Genomic DNA, 20,527 nt, shown 5'->3' with positions numbered 1-20,527 from the left:
AATTAAAATGTCATTACAAAGCCTGGATGACAACATTTATAAACCTCAACACAATTTCTTGTGATTTTCCTTTTGTTCACTTACATTCCATGAGGCTTCTGCTGTGTAAAAATTCTAACTTCTCCTATTGTAGTGTTCACTTAATTGGTACATTTCTTCATCCATAGAGAAATCCCACTTCACCATAGAATAAATGTACTGATGGAGTTTCCGGGCAGACTGTTTACACTTCTCAATTTCATACACTATATATAAAACTTTTGGCACTGGGGCCTGCACACTCTTTTCCAACTCCAGTAAAGTTCATTTTGGACTCCCTTGTGTAACAAATATCTTGCCACAGAAAACTCTTTCTTATCCGCCAGCCCTGGGACTGGGAGGTTGCCACATGTTCAAATAGTCTGGATAATAGAGAGGAGTACCTACCAATGCATAACACTAAAGAAAAACAATATTAGCTATTAAGAAACAAAAAAGTTTGCAGAACACTTTATTTACCAACAACAGCAGTATTGTACACTGGAAATTTACGTGTATTTATTTGTATTTAATTTCACTCTACTGTCCTTATGGAAAATGTAACTAAAATTTACTTATGGTTAAAATGCAGATAATTTGAGAGTTCCAGATGACAGAATGCTGGATATGAAAGAGTTTACTGTATACACACAGTAGCACTTTCCAGAGAGAGGAATACTAGCTAATACATGGCACCAAAGTCTGACTGGCTAGTGCCTTAAAATATGTTTATTTTAATGGATTACTGTGAATAATTGCACAAAGAGAATCTGGGTGATTGTGTGATTTTCTGCAAACCAAGAGCAGTTATCAAGAACAGTTATCAATTTTTCTCCAGGCAATGGTGGTTCGTGCATTTTGCATTTGCATACAGACAGCTAAGTCTGTATACTAAAGCAGTTAATACAGACATCTAAGATGTTCTTTGGATGTCTCCTCTCAATTCCCTTGTGTCTCTCCTGCATCCCTCCTATGACTGTCCATGTTCCCCTCAGATTCCAAACCTTCCCCCAGATCTCCATGTTCTGGACTTATTAGTGGGCCTTTAAGGCAGTTGAACAGTGATCTGAAAAAGTGGCTTCGATCTCTGCCTCTGCCAGAGAGTTCTTGTGTGACGCTAGTCAAATTGCTTATACCAAACTTTTCAGAAGTTGTCACTCACTAGGTGTTTCTCATTTTCTGGGTGTCTGACTTGAGACTGTAAGCTCTGATCTGCAGAAGTGTTGAGTGCTCTCAGCTGCAACTGAAGTCAATGGGAGCTGTGCTTTGAACATAATAATGCTAAGTACTCTGAAAAATCACATATGAAACTGATGCCTGAAATTATGGTCCGTAAGCTGTTTGTCTTAGCTTCCCATCTATAAAATGGGGATAATAATACCCATTCATTATGGTGAAAATACATTCCTTCATATTTCTGAAGCACTCAGATACTGTAGTGAGCACTGTAGGAAAGTGCTTGAGAAAATTAATCATTCTGAATTAATAATTCAAATTAGCAGGATTTGAATAGTTTGAAGTAAATGGGTCCACACACTGAGCAATAAGGAGAAGCGAGTATTGACTAGCTGCTCATTGAGTGACAACTCTTGTGCCAGATCCACAGGTGGAATGAGATGACCTTGTCTCCCTGTTGGCTTCCAGCTCCTGCCCCCCCACCCCCGATTCAGTCTGTGTAATACAGCACTGACATGTGCACAGGTGTTTACCATCGCTCTGTTCCTCAGAAAGAGCTGCTGTGATACTTGGCACCAAACTTTCCAAAGAGGAGTGAATTATAGCTTGAGGGCTGAGAAAAATTGTGAGCTTCTACATCAGCACTTCCCTACCTTTCGAGAGCCGTGATTCTCCCTGACAGGGAACTACAACCAAACCCTCCCCCCAAGCCCTGCCACTTTGGCTAGGCAGCACAGAGGAAAGTTACATTACCACTGTTCTGTGCCCTCTGGGCTGTTCCTTCCTGTAGCCATCTCCCCTTGGGGCTGGAGCTGATCCCTCCCACTATGGCAAAGGAGTGTGAGCAGAAAAGGAAACAAGCACATGGCTTGTGACCTCCTGACTGGGGCCTCAACAGTTGTTTGGCCTTGGGCTCTGGTGGGACAGAGCAGGGAAAACAGTCTCAGGCTATATCTACACTAGCAGACAAATTCAAATTGAAGGCAGTTAGCTCAATTGTGCCAAGTGGACTGTCTGCACTGTAAATACCATTAGCTCAATTTAGGGACCACTACTACCTTTGTTGAAACTGGGTGGGTGTAGCATCAAGTTTGAATTTAAAAGTTCGACTGAAGGCTGGTGTGGAAGGGCCATGTCTTTGAATTGAATTCATTCGCCTCCAGAGGCTGAGTGGTGCTGCTGCACCTGGCTCCTGACTCCCCACCACTGGAGGGAGCCGGGAAACTGACCAGCGCGCCAGCGAGTGGCAGGGAGCCAGGAAACTGACTGGCGCTACTGCAGCTGGCTGCTGGCTTCCCACCAAGTGTGGGAGCTGGGAAACTGACTGGCGCTGATGCACCTGGCTCCCTGCTGTGCCTGGCTCCCGGCTCCCACAAGCCAGGCACAGCAGCACTGGTCAGTTTCCCGGCTTCCCCAGGCTGTGGAGACCTGGGAACGAGGTAGCAGGGTGAGCGCTGCTGGTGGTGGGAATGCAGCAGGGCCCAGGGGAGGACACAGAATGTGGGGCTGAGGGAACTGTGGGATAGGTTCCCACAATGCACTGCTGCAACGGTCAATGTTTGGCCATTCCCTGTGGCAGCACTAAGTTGACTTTGTGTGAACTTTGTGGGGAAGTGAGGATACTCAAAATCAAATTTATAAAACCCAGCATTATAACATTGAATTCATCTGGTCGTAAAGACATAGCCTCAGGCTAGCAGCCTCCTAGCTGGAGCAACCAATAGCACTTTGGGCTCTGGCCCCCTCAGTATGACAGAGCTGGGAAACAGTCTCTCAGTCCCTGGTGTAGGTTTTCTGGTGTAGGGTGAGTTGGCGGGCACCTCAGGTGTGGGGGTGACCGCAGGTGGTAGGCAGATACAGGCTCACCCAACTCCACTGGGTCCCAGCCCACGCTCCTAAAACTGGCGGCTGGTCCTGATGCTGGAGTTATGGGGAAACTGCTGGAGCACCCTGCCTCACTTCCCAGCAGCACAACTGGAACAAGATCTTATTTCCCTGGGCTATGCCCCGCCGCTCTGGGTAAGCATTTCAATCCGTTGGGTAGGCAACACTTCTTACAGTGGTTCTCCTCTGTCTCCAGAGGCTGGGATGTGCCTTGGCTTCCAGCAGCCAGGTCATGGTTCTGCATAAGGCTTGAAGATATGTCTGCCTCTTTCTCTGGTCCAGACACAACTGAACTTCAGGGTCCTGTCCTTACGCTTCTGGCTCTAGGCTTGCATTTCCTGCAAAGGGGATGGCAGGGTGGGTCCTTCCGTGCCCACCAGGGGGGGTTAACTGCTTCAAAACTGGAGGGACATCCTTTGACCTTACTACCCTTCCGCCTGGGGAGATGCTCATCTACATTTTGCAGTAATTAAAATTTTGAAGTCTCCAAACCTATGGAAAAGAGTTTTCAGAGACATGTTGTGAAAAAGAAAAATCTTTTATCAGCTTTCCCCAGCCCTGTTTGGGACCCTTCTGGAGGAAAATTACTGTATAAATCTATGTGGTTACTGACTAGGGAGAGCTGAGAGAGCCTGAAGGCAATAAGCAGATGGGTAGGCTGAAGAAGTAAGGATAAGCGAAGAGAGAAACACAGCTAAGAGGATTTGAGCTTCATCAAATTTCATGACTTAGCCCATGAGAGAAAGGTGAAATCTGTAACAAAGAGGGGTAAGAATTGAAGAATTATAGCAGTAAAACCTTAACATTATTACTCTAACCTTTATTTTGGTCCTGTTTTCAAAGGTCTGCTAAAAGGAGAGAGGGCTAGTTTTTAGCCCTTTGACAGAGATTTGTTTTTTTAGGCAGGTTTAGATTCTAAAACGTTGCTCAAAAGATGTGAACTAGATGAATTTTATTGAGTTTGTATGGAGTTTTTCAGTGTAGGTTTTATTTATAGCACCACATATGCTAGCTGAGTGTTATCGAACTGGGTTTCACATAGACCACACTAATGTCTTTCAAGAAGTGATAATGTGGCGTTTTTGACACTTATTTTCAGATGTCACCTATATGCTTTAAAATAAATTGAATCATTTTCAGTGGTTAAACATTTAAGATTTCTACAATAACAGGCCTGCCCCTGCAACAGCCACACTTAACCTAATTATCCAGCCACTTTGGGTACTGTCTGAATTTAAGAACTAAAGACATAATTAGAAACTGTTACAGTAATTAGATTCTATCTTAAACCAATTGCCCTTGGTGCTTTATGGTCTAAAGACAAAAAAAGCTGCTGTCTTAAAGTTGTTCTGCTCTTAAATACGAAAAGAAAAAACCAAAAAACAGTTTAGTACAAAATTTAGGTTGAGAACATCAAGATTTTCAGAAGTCAGATAGGTCACAGTACTGTCCTATATTGGTGATAGATATATCTCATGGAGCTGGAAGGGACTTCAAGAGGTTATTGAGTCCAGTCCCCTGCCCTCTGTGCAGGACCAAGCATGACCCCTGAGAGATTTTTTTTTTCAAATCTATTTGCTCTAGACCCCTACATGACCTCTTTGAGAATTGAGCTTACAACACTGGGTTTACAAGGCCAATGTGCTAACCTCTGAATTATCCTCCTCCCCGCTGTGTAGTGCATTCTGAGCCCAGGCCAAAGCTCACGGCAATCGAGGGAAAGCCTGTCATTAATGTCACTGTTACTTAGATCAGGCCCTAATAAGAGTGCACTAAAGTTTATATTTAAACAGGAAATCAGGAATCAAAAATAGTACATAACGGCAATAAACTTAACTTTTGGAATTTTGTGACTTTGAAATGTGTGATTTCTCAGCCTCATTACTGAATTTAATTTCCTTGGCCAAGATTTTCAGAAGTATTTAGTAAAACAAACAAACAAACAAAATCAACCAAGCAGTCCTGTAACACCTTAAAGACTAACAATTTTATTTCTGAGTATCAGAGAGGTAGCCGTGTTAGTTTTTATCTTCAAAAACAACAAGAAGTCCTGTCACACCTTATAGACTGACAGATATTTTGGAGCATAAGCTTTTGTAGGCAAAGATCCGCTTCATCAGATGCAGCAGTCTGCATCTCTGTGACTCATGCATCCAATTTTATTTATGAGGTAAGGAGTTTTGTGGGTAAAACCCACTTCATCAGATTTATGTGAAGCTACAGACTAACACGGCTACCCCTCTGAGACTATTAGTATTTAATGACTTTCACAGCATTAACTTTTGGGTGCTCAACTTGAAATACCTTAAAGGAATCAGTTTGTCATAGGGCAGGTGCAGCTGCTTACCAGCTGCCCATTTTATGATAATCTACCTACATCCGTGCCCTTACACTTGGCCTAGTTTTCAAATGGAAAAGGAAAAAACAATCCAGAGTTATACGCATTGCAGAACTGATCAGAATGGCATCTTGTCTCCCACAGTTTGTACTCTAGTGACCACTCTACTGAACTCTCCAGGAAAAGATGCTTGTTTGTGCCAGTGTCATTTTGCCTTCCTTGTTACACAACTTTGTTGTAATTTCTCATACTGCAGTTCAGTTCTCATAGGGCTCCAACTTTGTTTTACTCGTAACACCCAACATTAAATTACACATCAACACTGATGCTTCCTACATGCGCCTGTTCAGAAACCCCTCATCCTGCCCTCCTGCTTCCAGTCTAGTCTGCACCTTTCTCTCCAAAGGAAAAATAGTGCAGAACTGACATAAAGCAGCCAACAATACTGCCCTGATTTCTTTTGTAAGTAGAAGAAGGACACTGTGGACCTGACTCTCTCCTGTTACTCCTTGGCATGGTTGAGGTCTGTGTTCACATACAGCCAGCATAGCCAATTCCTACAACTGCCCTCCCCCACTATAGAGGGCACAGCATCTGTGTTTCATCAATTCTTACCTGATGTATGGTGTCTTGGGGAGCACAATCAACCCGAACAGCCACTAATTTATGCCAGAACTGTTGATCTAATTTACCTGGGGACTAGGGGCAGAGTAATTTGTAAACAGGTTGCTGGAACTGGCTCTCTGACTGCTGTGACCACCACCTAACCTGTGCTGAGCAAAAATCAGTGAAGGAATAGCAAGGCCTTAATCTCTTTCCTTTACCTACATCCATAACAGAAATAGTAAAAACTTTCTACAGCAACAGAGGTCTTGTCCAAACTGCAAGCCACAGGAATGCAGGTACAGCAGAATTTAAATAAAGAAATAAAAATGGACCCAAAAGTCAGAGTTTCAAGGGACATGATAAATCTAAACTCTCATGACAGAATCCCATAATGAAGTTACATTATATTGCATTTTTAATTGTGCCTGTGCTAATTGTACCTGTGCGGAACTGCAAAGACTTGAATAATACATAGACCGACCACTGTAAGTACCATGGGGAGCCTGGAGTCTGGTAAATGTTAGATAAAGCATCTCTTTGTTCATTAGCCATTTCCTAACTTCACTGCAGCAGACTTTTGCAAGCAAGGGAGTATTGGAGGGGGACGGGGTTACATTTCATTGGCAATTGATTGACAAATAGTTGCACTAAGGGTCTGCGGCTATTAGGATTCTTAATAGGGCTGGCATTTTTCTTTGTCCTTTTATGTTTCAATCTGCCATGGTGCATGCTCACTCTACCTCGGAGCTGAGAGATGGCCAGATGCCATGCTGCTGCTCCACTGGTTGTTTTTGTAACTGCTGGCTTCCTTCCTTCTCAGAGCATATCCCATTCAGGACACATTCAGGCTATGTCTAAGCTATCATTCCTCTTTTGAAAGAGGCATGCAAATAAAGGAAATAGAAAATGCAAATGAGGCACAGATTTACATATCTGACACCACATTTGCATATTCTTCTTTTGAAAGAGCTTCTTTCGAAAGAAGAAAAGCAGTGTAGATGTGGCTCTTTCGAAATTAAACTCCATCTTTGAAAGAATCCTTCTTATGGAAAAAAAGTAGGAGGAAGGGTTCTTTCGAAGATGGGGATTCCTTTCCAAACACCCACATCTACACTGCTTTTCTTCTTTTGAAAGAAGCTATTTCGAAATGAGGTGCCAGATATGTAAATCTATGCCTCATTTGCATTTTCGATTTCCTTCATTTGCATGCCTCTTTCGAAAGAGGAATGGTAGTGTAGACTTGGCCTCGATGTCTCAGGGACTTGACTCTTCTTTCATCAGCTTATGTCTCCATGCATCATGATACAACAGCACTAACAAGACAACCATTCCATTCCTCTCACTGCTCAGGTTGCTAGCTGGCTTGATGTATAGATATAGTCCATTTAACAGCTGTTATGATCAGGTATGATACGTAAATGAGATAGGTTGCATCATCACATTCCACCTGACTGACAAGATTATGTCTCTGGTGTTGTTATCAAAACAAAACAAAGCAAGATTTTAAAGAGACCAGGTGGGTGAGGTAATGTCTTGTTTGGACCAATTTGTGATGGTGAGAGAGATGAGCTTTTGAGCTACATGGAGCTCTTTAATAATATGCATACATATCTCAGGGGACTGGAACGGACCTTGAGAGGTCGTTAAGTCCAGTTCCCTGCCCTTGTGGTAGGACTAAGCACTGTCTCTGGCATTTTTTTTAATCTATTTGCCTCAGACCCCTAAATGGCCTTCTCAAAGACTGAATTCACAACTAAGGGTTTACAAAGCCAATGCTCATACCACTAAGCTCTCCCTTTTTCCCATGCCCTTTTTTAAGTCTGGGAATGATACTCACACAACTGCAGCTAAGGACAGCTGGAACTGATTGCTTTGCATGGGAAGTTAGGACATATTCTAAGGGACGGTTCAAGGTGGAGTGGTCTTTTAAACTTCTATACTCAGAGGACAAAAAAGGGGGTGTGGGTTAGTAGTTTACAGACTGAAGTAGTACGTCACAAATCCTCTATCTTTGTTCAGTCCATGTTCCTTGGATAATGTTGTGCAGGTTTCCTTTGAGGAGAAGGCTTGATAGATTAGATACAGAGTGATCACTGTGTGAAAAATGATCATTCACCAGTGCTGGTTTTGTCTTCTTCATTTTCCTGTATGAGTTCTTTTCAGAGAGTGGGGATTGTCTGGTTTCAGTCAAATAGTTGTTATTGGGGCATTTAGTGCACTGGATGAGGTGTGCCAAAGGTCCTGATAGACATTTGTAAGATCCATGGATTTTGAAAGGTATATTGTGTGTGTGCTAGGGGATACTAATCTTTGTAGCAAAGGAGGTATGTCTGCAGGCTTTGTGTCTATTGTTTTGATAGTTCTGGTGCTGCTCTGAGATGGTCTGTCCTGGTCTATGCAGAACGTGCTTCTGATGATGAATTTGGAGAGGCTGGGGGTTATTTGAAGGCCAGAAGGAGGGGCTCGGGAAATATTTCTTTCAGGATGAAGTCACTATTGAATATGGGCTTTAGGTTTTTTCGATAATGCCCCATATGGATTTCAGAATAGGGCAGTAGGTGACAACCGAGGGTTTGCGTTAGGAGGAGGATTTTATTTCTATATTGAAATAGCCTAGGTTCTCTCAAGTTATTTGACTGGGCTATTCTATGATGTGATCCACTTCTCTGGTGGAGTGTCTTTATCTGGTGAAGACAGTTTTGAGTGTGTATATTAAAGAGTTTCTTCTCAAACCATATTGTGTGGTATCTGAGTGCCTAGCTGAAGATAACTGATTTCTTAGTGTGTTTAGGATTGTTACTAGATCTGTGAATGTAGGTATGGTGATCTGGTAGTTTCTGGTATGTGATTGTCTGTGGGGTTCCATTGATGAAGCTGATTGTGGTATCTAGAAAGTTGATGCTAGTGTGGGAGTGTTCCAGAGAGAGTTTAATGGATAACAGATATTTGTAAAATTATGGTAGAAATCTATGGGGGAGTTTGTCACCGGTCCAGAGAATGAAAATACCTTTGCTATATCCCTGGCATGTCATTGGCCTCAACGTGCATTTGTCTAGAAGTTCTATTTCAAAGTGGTCCATGGAGATGTTGCATACCGGGGAGCCATCCTAGTACAACTGATGTTTTCATAGCTTGGACAGCAGTTTGTTGTCAAATATATAGTTGTTATGAGTGAGAATGAAAAGGGATGACAGTACGTCTGGAGCGGGTATCTGAAGGCTGTCCCAGTATGTTGAAAATATGTGTAAATACTGGATCCTTCAAATGCCTATCACAAAATGTGGTGTACCTCATTCAGTGCACTAAATGCTCCAAAAACAACTGTGTGGGTGAAACCAGACAATTATTATCCTCCTGACCGAGCTCACACGGGAAAATGAAAAAAACAAAAATGCCCTACCACACCTCACTGATTGCTCTGTCTATGAACTATCAGGCCTCATCATCAGGGGAAATCTGCACACTTCCAAAAGAGAAGCCGCAGCTTAAATTCATAACTGCTAAACGCTAAAAATCATGGACTGAACAGAGACATTGGATTTCTGGATTATTACAACAATCTGTAACCTACTAACTCCTCCCTTTTTGTCCTATGACTGTGGAGGTTTTAACAGGTCACACCATCTTGAAAGCTCCCGTAGAACGTGTTCTAACTACCTATGCAAAACAATCTGTTCCACTTTGTATTTACCCTCACTCTGTAAGTATCTACATGCTTCACTCAGTCCTTATCTCACTACAAGCATTTTTGCCACACCCGAAGAAAGAGCTATTTATATCTCAAAAGCTCCTCTCTCTCTCTCTCTCTCTCTGTCAACACACACACACACACAGAAGTTGGTCCAATAAAAGATATGATCTCACTCATGTTGTCTTTCTAATATCCTGGGACCAGCACAGCTAAAGCAATGCATAAAGCAAAATTCTATAATTTGGAATCATGTCACACTTCATTGCTTTCTAATAAACATAGGCATCATGTTATACAGAGAATAAGAGACGTTATTATTAGTGTACTATCGTAACAGAAAATGTGCAGATAAATTGGCCATGAGTGGAAGAAAAAATGTGGGAGATGGTTAAATGCTGCTGAATTTTTTATTTGTACAGTGTGTCGTACTACCACAATGGGTATTTATAACTCTTGAAGCAGAATGATAAAAAGAAGACAATCCAAAACCCTTTAAAGAGCTTTGAAAGGGACAGAATCCTTTGTGTTTCAGGGCATAGACCAACCTCTAACTAATGGGGATGGAGAAGCAGCAACCTCTGTGAGCAGTTTATTTCATAATTACCTTCTTTGTGAAGCATCTAGTATTGGCCACTGTCAATCAGAATATTGGACCAGATGGGTCACTTGCCTGGCTCTGTCTGGCAATCCCTATGTATCTGTGAATTTGTGATTAACAGTTTAAAATGAGCACTTTTCCGTGCACTCTGCAGAGGTGTAGGTGTATCGGCAACACCTGAGATTCATGGAGAACTCCTCACACTGCTAGACACGAAAGCCCAGATCCTACCCACTCAGCAGCTAGTGGCACAGCACTGGATCAATGCCTTAGATAACCATGGAGGAGCAGATATGAATGACCTTAAAAACAAACCAGAAAACCTAGCTGCAAACACGCCATAATGATAAGGTGACAGGAACAACTAAATGACTGCTAAGTTAGAGAGACCTTTTTTCAGTCTTGATCATTTTCTCTTTTTCTGGTGTCAAGGTGGCAGGGGATATCAATATTGAAAACAAGCACATGTGTAGAAGAAACTTGAATACAACTGTTTTAACATTATTGTATGTTCTTCATCGGCATAATGCTTCTCAACAGTTCTCCGCTTGCCATTATGACTGGTAATTACTACATGACATCACATTTAATATTGTGGCAAACAAACTCTTGCAGTCCAAGATATAATTTTAATCTGAAATATATGTGCCAAATCACTCACAAACCAGGAATCTATAATTATGTGTTGAAGTGTTGCTTTACTTACCAACTGATATGGTCCAAACAGCAATTATTTTTGCGAAAGCCTTAGTTCTGGAGTTAAAGCGGCTGTGATGGATGGGATTTCGTATGGCAATATAGCGATCCAGAGAGATAGCGCAGAGGTGCATGATGGAGGCAGTGGAGAAAAGCACATCCAAATAGATCCAGACAGCACAGAATTTTTCAGGCAGAGGCCATTTATATCCTGCAAAAGAGAAAGTTAGTATAGCAAACTCCTTTAGACCCAGAACTCTATCATCCGGAACTCTCAAATAATCGGCATTTTAACCATAAGTAAATTTAGTTATGTTTTCCATAAGTACAGTAAAGTAAATACACATAAATACAGCAAACACAGTATAAGTTTACGGTGTACAATACTACTATTGTTGGTGAATAAAGTACTCTGCATACATTTTTATTTATTTCTTAATATCTAATCTTGTTTTCTTTAGTGTTATGTGCTGCTAGGTACACCCCTCTATTATCCAGAATGTTTGAATGTTCAGCAACCTCCCTGTCCCAGGTTATGAAAGAGTGTGGCTGCGTCTATACCACGAGATAAAATAGATAGATAAGAAATTTGAATGCTTAATCTCGATATTATGAATTCGAATCAAGCGTCCACAAAGATTCTTGAAATTCGACCCACCTCTTCTCTGTGTCGAAGCTCCATGTTGCCATTGCCCTGTGCAAGTTTGACAGCGAGAGCACTGCATTGTGGTTATGTATCCCACAGTGCCTTAGCCCTGGTTGCTTGTGGATGTTTCATGGTGGGATCCCAGAATTCCAAGCACTATCCCAGAATTCACTGCATCACTAACTGTGTGAAAAAAACCCTGGAAATCATGCCATTTCCTGCTGCAGCATTCCAGTGCAAGCATGGATCCACAAACGCTCCAGCTCAGATCACAGATGATTTTAACAACCACAGTGGCTGTCACACATTTTGTCCTTCAATTCCAAAGCTCGGTGATGCTTGTCTATCCTGCTGGTGCTATTGCTGCTTCTGCTGCTGCTGCTGCTGAGGATGGTGTTTTGGAACAGCAGTTGTGCCAACTGTGGTCCAAGAATGCAGAGCTGGTGGCTGCTCTGACTTCATTAATGACAGTGGAGAGGTGTTTTTGTACCTGAGAGACCAGCACACACAGGTGGAATCACATCGTTTTAGAGTCCGGGGACGATCAGCAGCAGGTGCAGAACTTTCATATGCGTAAGTCCACCTATATGGAACTTTGTGACGTGCTGGTGCCAACCCTGAAGCACAGCAACACCAAAATAAGGCAGGCTTTAATGGTACAGAATTGAGTGGCAATTGCACTGTGGAAGTATGCAACCCCCAACAGTTACTGGTCAGCGGCAAATCAGTTCGGGGTGGGCAGATCTACAGTGGGGTCTGTGGTGCTAGAGGTGTCCCATGCAATTTGTGGGCATCTCCTCAGGAGGACTGTGACCCTGGGAGGTGTACAGGACATAATGGATGGCTTTGCTGCCCAGGGCTTTCCTAACTGTGGTAGGGCAATAGATGGCATGTACATCTGCATCACGGCCCCCATCTGACCTGGCCTTGGAGTATATTAATCGAAAGGGGCACTTCTCCGTGGTCATGCAGGGGTTGGTAGGTCACAAAGGTCATTTTACCAACATCAACACTGGCTGGTCAGGGAGGTTTCATGACGTGCGCATATTCTGAAATTCACGGGTGTACCGAAAGCTCCTGGATGGGACTTTTTTTGCCGATCGGGAAATCAAGATTGGCGACGTGAAGATGTCCATTGTTATATTGGGCGACCCTGCTTCCCCTCTGCTTCCCTGCCTGACGAAACCCTCCACAGGACCCCTGGACCCCAGCAAGGAAAACTTTATTTACAGATTGAGCAGGTGCAGAATGATCATAAAATGCGCTTGTGGATGTTTGAAAGCTAGTTCAGATGTTTATCGACCCACGTGGACATTTCTGAAGCTAATGTCCCCACCATTATTACAGTGTGTGCTATTTTAAACAACATATGTGAATCGACGCAGGAGACTTTCCTGTCTATCTGGAATTCTGAAGCTGAAGCAATAGACAATAGGCAGGGCTTATTTGCAGGCTTCTACACGGCCATCCACCAGTAGCCACGCTCAGGCTGCAGCAATAAGGGATGCTTTAAAAACCCAGGTGTCAGAGAGGTAGCCGTGTTAGTCTGTAGCTTCGAGAACAACAAGAAGTCTTGTGGCACCTTAAAGACTCACAGATATTTTGGAGCATAAGCTTTCGTGGGCAAAGACCCGCTTCATCAGACGCATGAGTGGGAGGGTGGTTTCAGAGGGGTATTTAAAGAGTGGGGTCCCAGTGGCCCTCACTTTTACTGGGACCCCACTCTTTAAATACCCCTCTGAAACCACCCTCCCACTCATGCATCTGATGAAGCTGGTCTTTGCCCACGAAAGCTTATGCTCCAAAATATCTGTTAGTCTGTAAGGTGCCACAAGACTTCTTGTTGTTTAAAAAAACACTTTATGACTGATCTGTAATGAACATGGTACCTATGTATGTCTCTGCCATAATGCCAGTAAATCAACCGTGCTGTAATGAATGAATGTTCTTTTTTGGTGGGAGGCGGTTAAGTTAATACATATAATGTGCTGTGCCTTCAGCCCCCACCCCCCACCAACCACCTGGTTCCCTCAGCTGCACATCCGCTGCAGACCACAGAGTTTCATTGCCCAGCTGTGCCTTCAGCTCCACCCACCCCCCTCCAGCTGCCTGGTTTGATTTGTGTCCGCCCCGCCCCCGCCCCGACTCTTACAGGACAAGAAATCACACCAAGCTCAAAGGAATGATTTTATTTTGAGGGAAGGAGAGGTTTAAGTGGGCAGGAAAAGAAGCCTTCTCAAGGGTGCTTGAATAGCCTTTTGCAGTGGCCCTTGGGGCTGGAGTGGCAGAGTAGCCTTGCTCTCCCTCTCTGAGTGTGGGGACCACAACAACGCGGGGGCGGTGCCCTCTCTTCCAGGCATGCTGGCCAGCGGGTATCAGCTGATGCCCTGCTGGTTTGGGTGTCCCTCTGCAACTGAAGCAGGGAGTGCAGGATCTCTGTCTGCTCTGTAACAGCTGGTATGAGCCTTGCTGTGGCCTTGGTCTTCTTTGCCACAACCTCAGTGTGCTCTGCTGTGGCCTCATTCATCCTTGACAACTGCCGCTGCTGCAGGTCAAGAACTCACTCATTAAAGTTTACTTGACTCTGACGCCACTCAGCTGTACTGTGATGCCACTGAGCAGTGCCCTTTGTCAAGTTCTTGTGCTCTGCCCGAGTGTCTTGCATGTGCTGCAGGATCATTCCTTGTTTGCATTTCCTGCGTCTCCTGGTTTTCTCTGTAACACTGGGCACTGGGTCTGGAAAGTAAAGGCCAGAATTAAGATACAATTGACATAATGTGCTTTGAAGTGCAATGAACGGTTCTTTCTGTGTACTATCGCTGAAAGTATACCTTTGAAGGACACCTGGGTTATTAAGGATGGGACAGTAAGTGTGCATATCACAGTGCCTCACTTGCCATCACTTCTCCAGCATATTGCTTTGTGGACATGGTAAGTTATAAGCAATTGTCCTCTTTTGGTGGGAATGGGAAGGTCTGCAAAGCAGGGGCAGCCGGTGTCCTGGTCGGGTGTCCTGTGGCAGTGACAAATGGGCGGCTGCATGTGGGGCTTTGATGCACAATAAAAAGAAACGTAAAGAAAAAATATCCAAAGAAAGGCTGGATGTAAAGGGACATGGGGGAGGAAAAGCACAGCAAAGGAATCTCCCACGTAGTTCAGGGGGATTCCTGAGAACTGAAAACAATTGATGCTTGGTAAGGGACATGGGAGAGCCTGGCAGCCACGTGGCAACTGGGAGTCCTCCAAAATCAAAAGAAATGCTGGGAGAAGAGGGATTGGGAGGGGGAATGCCCAGCAGAGCCTGGCAGTAGCATGGCATGCGGGGGAGAGAAATGCTGGTTGGAAAGGGACATGCGGTGGGAACCACCTCCCAGAGTCTGCAAACTGTGTTGTAGGGTGGAGAACGGAGCACCCGCCGGCTGTTTCAGGCCCATGTAAATGGGCAGGAAGCATGTTAAAGAAGAAGAAAAAATGCGAATTCCCATGCTTCTGCAGGTTGCCAAAGAAGACATCACCCTCCTAAAACTAACAGATATGTAGAAAGAACAGCTACTCCTGCTGTGTGACCAAAAGCCTGGAAAATTTGCTAAAATGCTGTGTGGCACCATGACACCAGATCTCTATCTGGTTGCCAGGCGTGGCAAGATGTGCTACAGTGAAAGGGGCAACAAGTCAGGCTCCATCCCAAGAAACATTCACATGCTGTTCTGAGGGGCACAGACACACAGCTAGCGAACCTGTACCTGTGCAAAACCCTATAGCTATACGCGTCCCCAACCCACTTATAGCATGCAGAATAAAGACTCACCTGAACTGCTTCATCCAGAGGTCTCAGGGACCAGCATGGAGGTGATTACTGTGGAGGGCACTGCCGTGGAGGAAAATGCCATGGAGGAGACCGGTTCCAGGTCTATGGTGAAGAGCTCTGGGCTGTCCAGAACAACTTCCTCTGTCCCCTGCTTATTGCTCCCTTCCTTCTCTCCATTGCCCTCTTCCTCTGGGCCATGTTGCTCCTCTGGGTTCACTCCGAACTCCATACCAGAGCAGCCACAAATATTGTAATTCAGTCTGGGCTCCATGGTGGGGTCGTTCCCCATAAGCACATGGAGCTGTTGATAACAACGGCAGGTCTGTGGAGCTGCCCCAACTGCTGGTTGGCTTCCTGGACTTTTTGATAGGCCTGATAGAGTTCTTTAACCTTCACCCACCATTGCGTAGAGTCCCGGGAGTACCCTCAGGCTGCCATCTCTTTCACCATCTGATCATAGATGCCCACATTTCTCTTGGCCACCCAAAGTCTCTTCGCCACCGATTGGTCTCCCCAAATGGCAACAAGATCCAGAATCTCCTGGTGGGTCCAGGCTGGGGCTCTCTTTCAAGCCTGAGAAGTGCTACTCAGATCACTACCCTGAGGCTACAGGGCTAATGACAATTGCTACCAATGCAGTGCGATGGCTACCAATGTGGTGCAACATGATATGCAAAGGGATTTTTTCATAATGGACCACCTTTTTATTTGCACGGCTGGGCTGCTAAATTCCAATTCAAATTTTAATTCAAATTCGAATTCCATCCAAACTTTGTGGGCTTACTTTGACCTTCTTCCTGCACACCTGACAGCAGTGCACAACGAAGTGGCCATACTTGGAGGGTCATTGCATAGCTTTGTGGGATACATACGAGACACTTCTGGAGGCTAACACATTCAAATTATGGGCATGGTGCTTCCACACTAGACTTGATTTGAGATTTTAAATTCAAGATAGACGCTACATCCATCCCATAATATCAATATTCTGTAATCTGTATTATGGCTCAATAAATGAAGTTAACAGTATTATATGGGAAGACAGTCACGTTTTAATATCGAGCTCAAACCATGAAATTCAAATTTATCTCATAGTGTAGCTGCAGCCTCTAAGTGAATGGATGGATTTTACTATTGCTTATAACTTTACCAAACTTGACCATTGGAGCTGAGCTGCTCCTGGCCTGCTTTCTGCCTCAGGCATTTCTCAGAAAGATGTTAGGGGAAAATATGCAGTTTTCTCAATGTAAAAACATTTTTTTGCTTGCAGTTTTCTTTGAAGAGCTCTAGCACCACCCCGGCTTGGAGCAGGAACTTGAACTTCAGCCGGGAAATGGCCCTGGAGCAGAGAAGTGCCTTTTGTTTTCCTTGTAGAAGCACATAATGATTTGACCAAGTTATAAGAAAATTGCCATTTGCTCATGCTCGGTAGAGCTTATGAGTGACCCACTGCTAATGTTCCATTGTGCACTGAGCATGTGCCAGTCCCACTGTGCTCACTCATAGATAACTGCACTGAAGGTTCTGGACAGAGAACTAGAGGTTCAGCTGGGGATAAGGTGGAAGCTAGAACCATGGCTGCTGCCACCGTATTGGCACAGGATAGTTTCCTACAGTGTGTCTGGCATTTGAAGGACCAGCTGAGGGTGCTGGCGGGGAGGCTGAACAGTGGCAGTTCAAGGTTTCCCATGTTGTTCTGCTATCTACATGACAGGAAGGACAGGGAATGAGTCGACAGAGCAGCGTTCTCTACCGATTGGCTTTCATGTGTGGCCGCACTCTGTTGACAGAAATTTTGTCGGGAAATCTCTTCTGACAGTGACTTCCCATTGACAGAGCGCTGTACTGTAACTGTAGCCGAACTGACTTCATCTGGAATTCAGTGAGACGCTCAGAGCCTGATAAAGTGCTGAACAATTCTCCAGGTGCTGTGTTGCCCGATGATCGGATTTGAAGGAGCCAGCACTTTTTAGGATTGAGTTTATAAAGCCAGATTATCAAAGGTATTTAGGTTACCAATTTCCATTTTAAGGATCAGGTCCATATAGACTTCTGGTTAGAGTCCAGAGGCAACAGCACAAGAAGTGCTGTAGTGCCTGGGGTGAGCTGATCACAGGTTAATGTTAGTCTGTAAATGAGTGGATTCCTGCCCTTTTGCCCCCAGTAGCTGGGTTAAAGTTCTTAGCTGTGATGGGAGAGGGAGGGTTCTCTAGAATAAACTGTTGGCTGGTCAGTGTGATGCTGAGAACGTATTAGGCTAATGCTGCATTTCTGGGAAAGCTTGTGTCAGAATGACTGAGTGGTTTTTCAAATGCATGTACCCCGGAACAGGAACGGGATCTTTCCTCTTGCAAAAGACATTGCACTGCAACAGCGGGAGAAAAAGAGGAAAACAGAGAAGGATAATGAGAGCCTGTCCTCATTCAAATAGACACAATGGCGTTTTTCTCCTTTGCAGCGTCCATGCAGCTGCCCTCCCATTGCTGTGTGTGTCCTAAGTGTGCATTTGGCCATGTAAATATTGCAATTAAAATAAATGAGTGGTCATAATTGAATATAGATTTCTGAGCAGAGGCAGGAATTAGCTTCCTCAGTGGCAGGGACTGGCCAGCAGGAGTCCCCATTGCATGTGTCAGTGAACCTTCCAGGGCTCCAGTCTTTCACTTATCTCACAAACCAAGCAATTACTGCTTCTATAGCAGCATTTTGGATTAGCTTTCCCACTTCCAAAGGTAAGGATACTTCTGATACAATCAGTCACAGAGCTATGCCAACTCCAAACCTAATTTGATAATACTCTTTAGGGCAGTTTGTCTGGAACACAGGCAAAGTGAAAGAGGGGGGCTTTGCAAATAGCCATAGAAGAATTTGTTTCCTAATAAAATCGCCCTAACGTGACAGTTTAGTTGCAGGTGATTTAGCCTATTGAAACAAGCCTAAAAGCTATTTCAGCTCACGTCTCTTCTCTCCTTGTCTATGGGCATTGGGTAGTTTTCCAGGTTTTGAAGAAAAGCAGTCCATTTTTACTTAACACTTGGGCTGCTGCTTTTCAACTTTCTCTGCTGTGTGACAGAGGCTGCGGAGCATTTTGGGCAAAAGGATGAAATTCTAATACAGTCACAATAAATCATGTCGCAATTCAATTTCCACTTTCAAATCACACATTACAATAGATAGCAGCGTTTACAAATGAATAACCAAATATCAAGATCTTTTCTAACAGCTGGGCACAATTAACTCTATGCACTTTCCAGCCTCCTTCAGAAACACTTACTTCAACATTTCACGGTAACTAATGAAATTTAAAAAGATAAACATCTACAGAAGGATCTCAGTGGAAAGAAAATTATTTAAAATTGCACTGCTTGGTTGTAAAACAAAATAAAAAATGGAAGCAGGCTATTTTAACCCCAAGGCTGCCAAGCCATTAATGCTTCTTTGCATGTTGGCACAGCAAAGTAATTGACAGAACATTACTTCCTTATTAGAAACACTGAGAACTATTTGTCGAAGGCAAAGCTGATAACTGATACAACAGCATCTGCTAGAAATTATAGCACAGTTCTATTAGAATCAAAGGAATAAACTGACATTTAAGACTGTTTTAAATGCCCATACTTAGAAGTTAAAAGTTAATAAGCATGTAAATACTGCCTCTGTTCTTTAGATAAAGGTAGCCCTTATAGCTATTTTTCACCTTGAACATGGAGGTGGCAAGCGTATAACCTAAAACCAGCCTGTATTTACATTTTCCTTATCAAGCTGAAATAATACCAATATATGCATGCAATTTTTAAAAGGTACTCAATGAATGCAATAGTTTTGACAGGTGATACTCACCACACAGTATGTTTAACATTGATACAGGCATAACAAGGAACCCCAACAGCATGTCAGCTATTGCGAGTGACATTAGAAAATAATTAGTGGCATTCTGTAGCTTTTTCTCCAGTGACACAGCCATGATAACAAGAATATTTCCAGCAATGGTTAGAACAATCACAATAACTGTCAGCAAAGCTGACCAGTTTTTCTCTGGAAGATGAAATAGTGAGGAATAGCATGCTGGAGGCAGGCTACCTTCACACGGAAGATTAGTTAGGTTTTCAGGGTCCTCAGTCGAGTTACACAGACGAGATGTGTTAACCTCTCCAGGCCCACAAACATTTCTGTAGAGACTTCTCTCATGACTTAATTGGATTAAGGAGTTTGCAGTTGGGTTCTTCTCATCAAAAAGAATATCCATTGCTAAGCCTGAAACCGTGGTGGATGTACAGTGAAAAAACAGAAAGATATAACCCTTTGTCACCATCAGGTTTCTATTCCTCTGTTGTTCAAAGCTGAAGCTGATGGAAAGGAGGGAGTGTTTTTGGTTGATTGTTTTTTCATCATTAACATGGCACTGAGAAAACTGATGGAGTTATTCTGGATGGTCAGACCCTTGTTTTCAATTCCATGTGGAGTCCAGTATCAGCATATGTCAGATATCCAGTTGAAAAGCCAGACTAACTTACAGGCTCGAAAATGTGGACTGGAGGCTTCAGAGAGCAAAAACACTGCCCAAAAAACTTTTGCAACCACCAGGATTCCCTTCTGCAGCTACATCCTATTGCTATTGGTAACTGTAATCACACAGTTTTAAACACAGTATGAAAATAGCTTGTCATACAAAACAGCAGAGCTCTTTGTGCTCTGCATTAAGAAAGTTGATTAAAGATTCCATTCGGCATCTTACTCTCCCAGTAATTAGATATACTCTTATTTATAGTTCATCTTCAATATTAGGGCTGATAGTCTCTGACTTCTGCCATATGACAATATCATTTTAAGTCTCAAACCAAGATTACATGTAATTTTCTATACTGATTTTCATATGTATTGTAACTATTACTTTTTGTCCCAGCATGTCTTCAGAATAGAAATAAAATGACTAAATAGTACATTTTTTTTAAATACAAGATAAGGCAAGACTTACATTGTACTTCAGAGCCCTCCACACCTAAAGTGCATTAAAGTCACTTTATACCCTGATTTCTCATATCCTTCACTGTGTTATCCACTTTTGT

The 20,527-nt window shown here is 43.4% G+C and overlaps 1 protein-coding gene across 1 annotated transcript in view; it reads right to left on the bottom strand.

Annotated features, from left to right (window-relative positions):
* Positions 1-19,773, bottom strand: part of HTR2A (5-hydroxytryptamine receptor 2A) — a 44,411-nt gene extending 24,638 nt beyond the window's left edge. The window contains exons 1-2 of the mRNA XM_074982742.1: positions 19,302-19,773; positions 11,018-11,218 (exon numbers count right to left, since the gene is read on the bottom strand). Of these exons, the coding sequence (XP_074838843.1) occupies positions 11,018-11,218; positions 19,302-19,773 (673 nt within the window). The remainder of the gene's footprint in view (positions 1-11,017; positions 11,219-19,301) is intronic.
* Positions 19,774-20,527: the final 754 nt, after the last annotated feature.

Source organism: Carettochelys insculpta, chromosome 1 (genome assembly GCF_033958435.1).
Source record: "Carettochelys insculpta isolate YL-2023 chromosome 1, ASM3395843v1, whole genome shotgun sequence".
Taxonomy (NCBI): Eukaryota; Metazoa; Chordata; order Testudines; family Carettochelyidae; genus Carettochelys; species Carettochelys insculpta.
The sequence above is the reverse complement of the archived record's forward strand: the minus strand, read 5'-3'. Positions and strand labels throughout refer to the sequence as shown.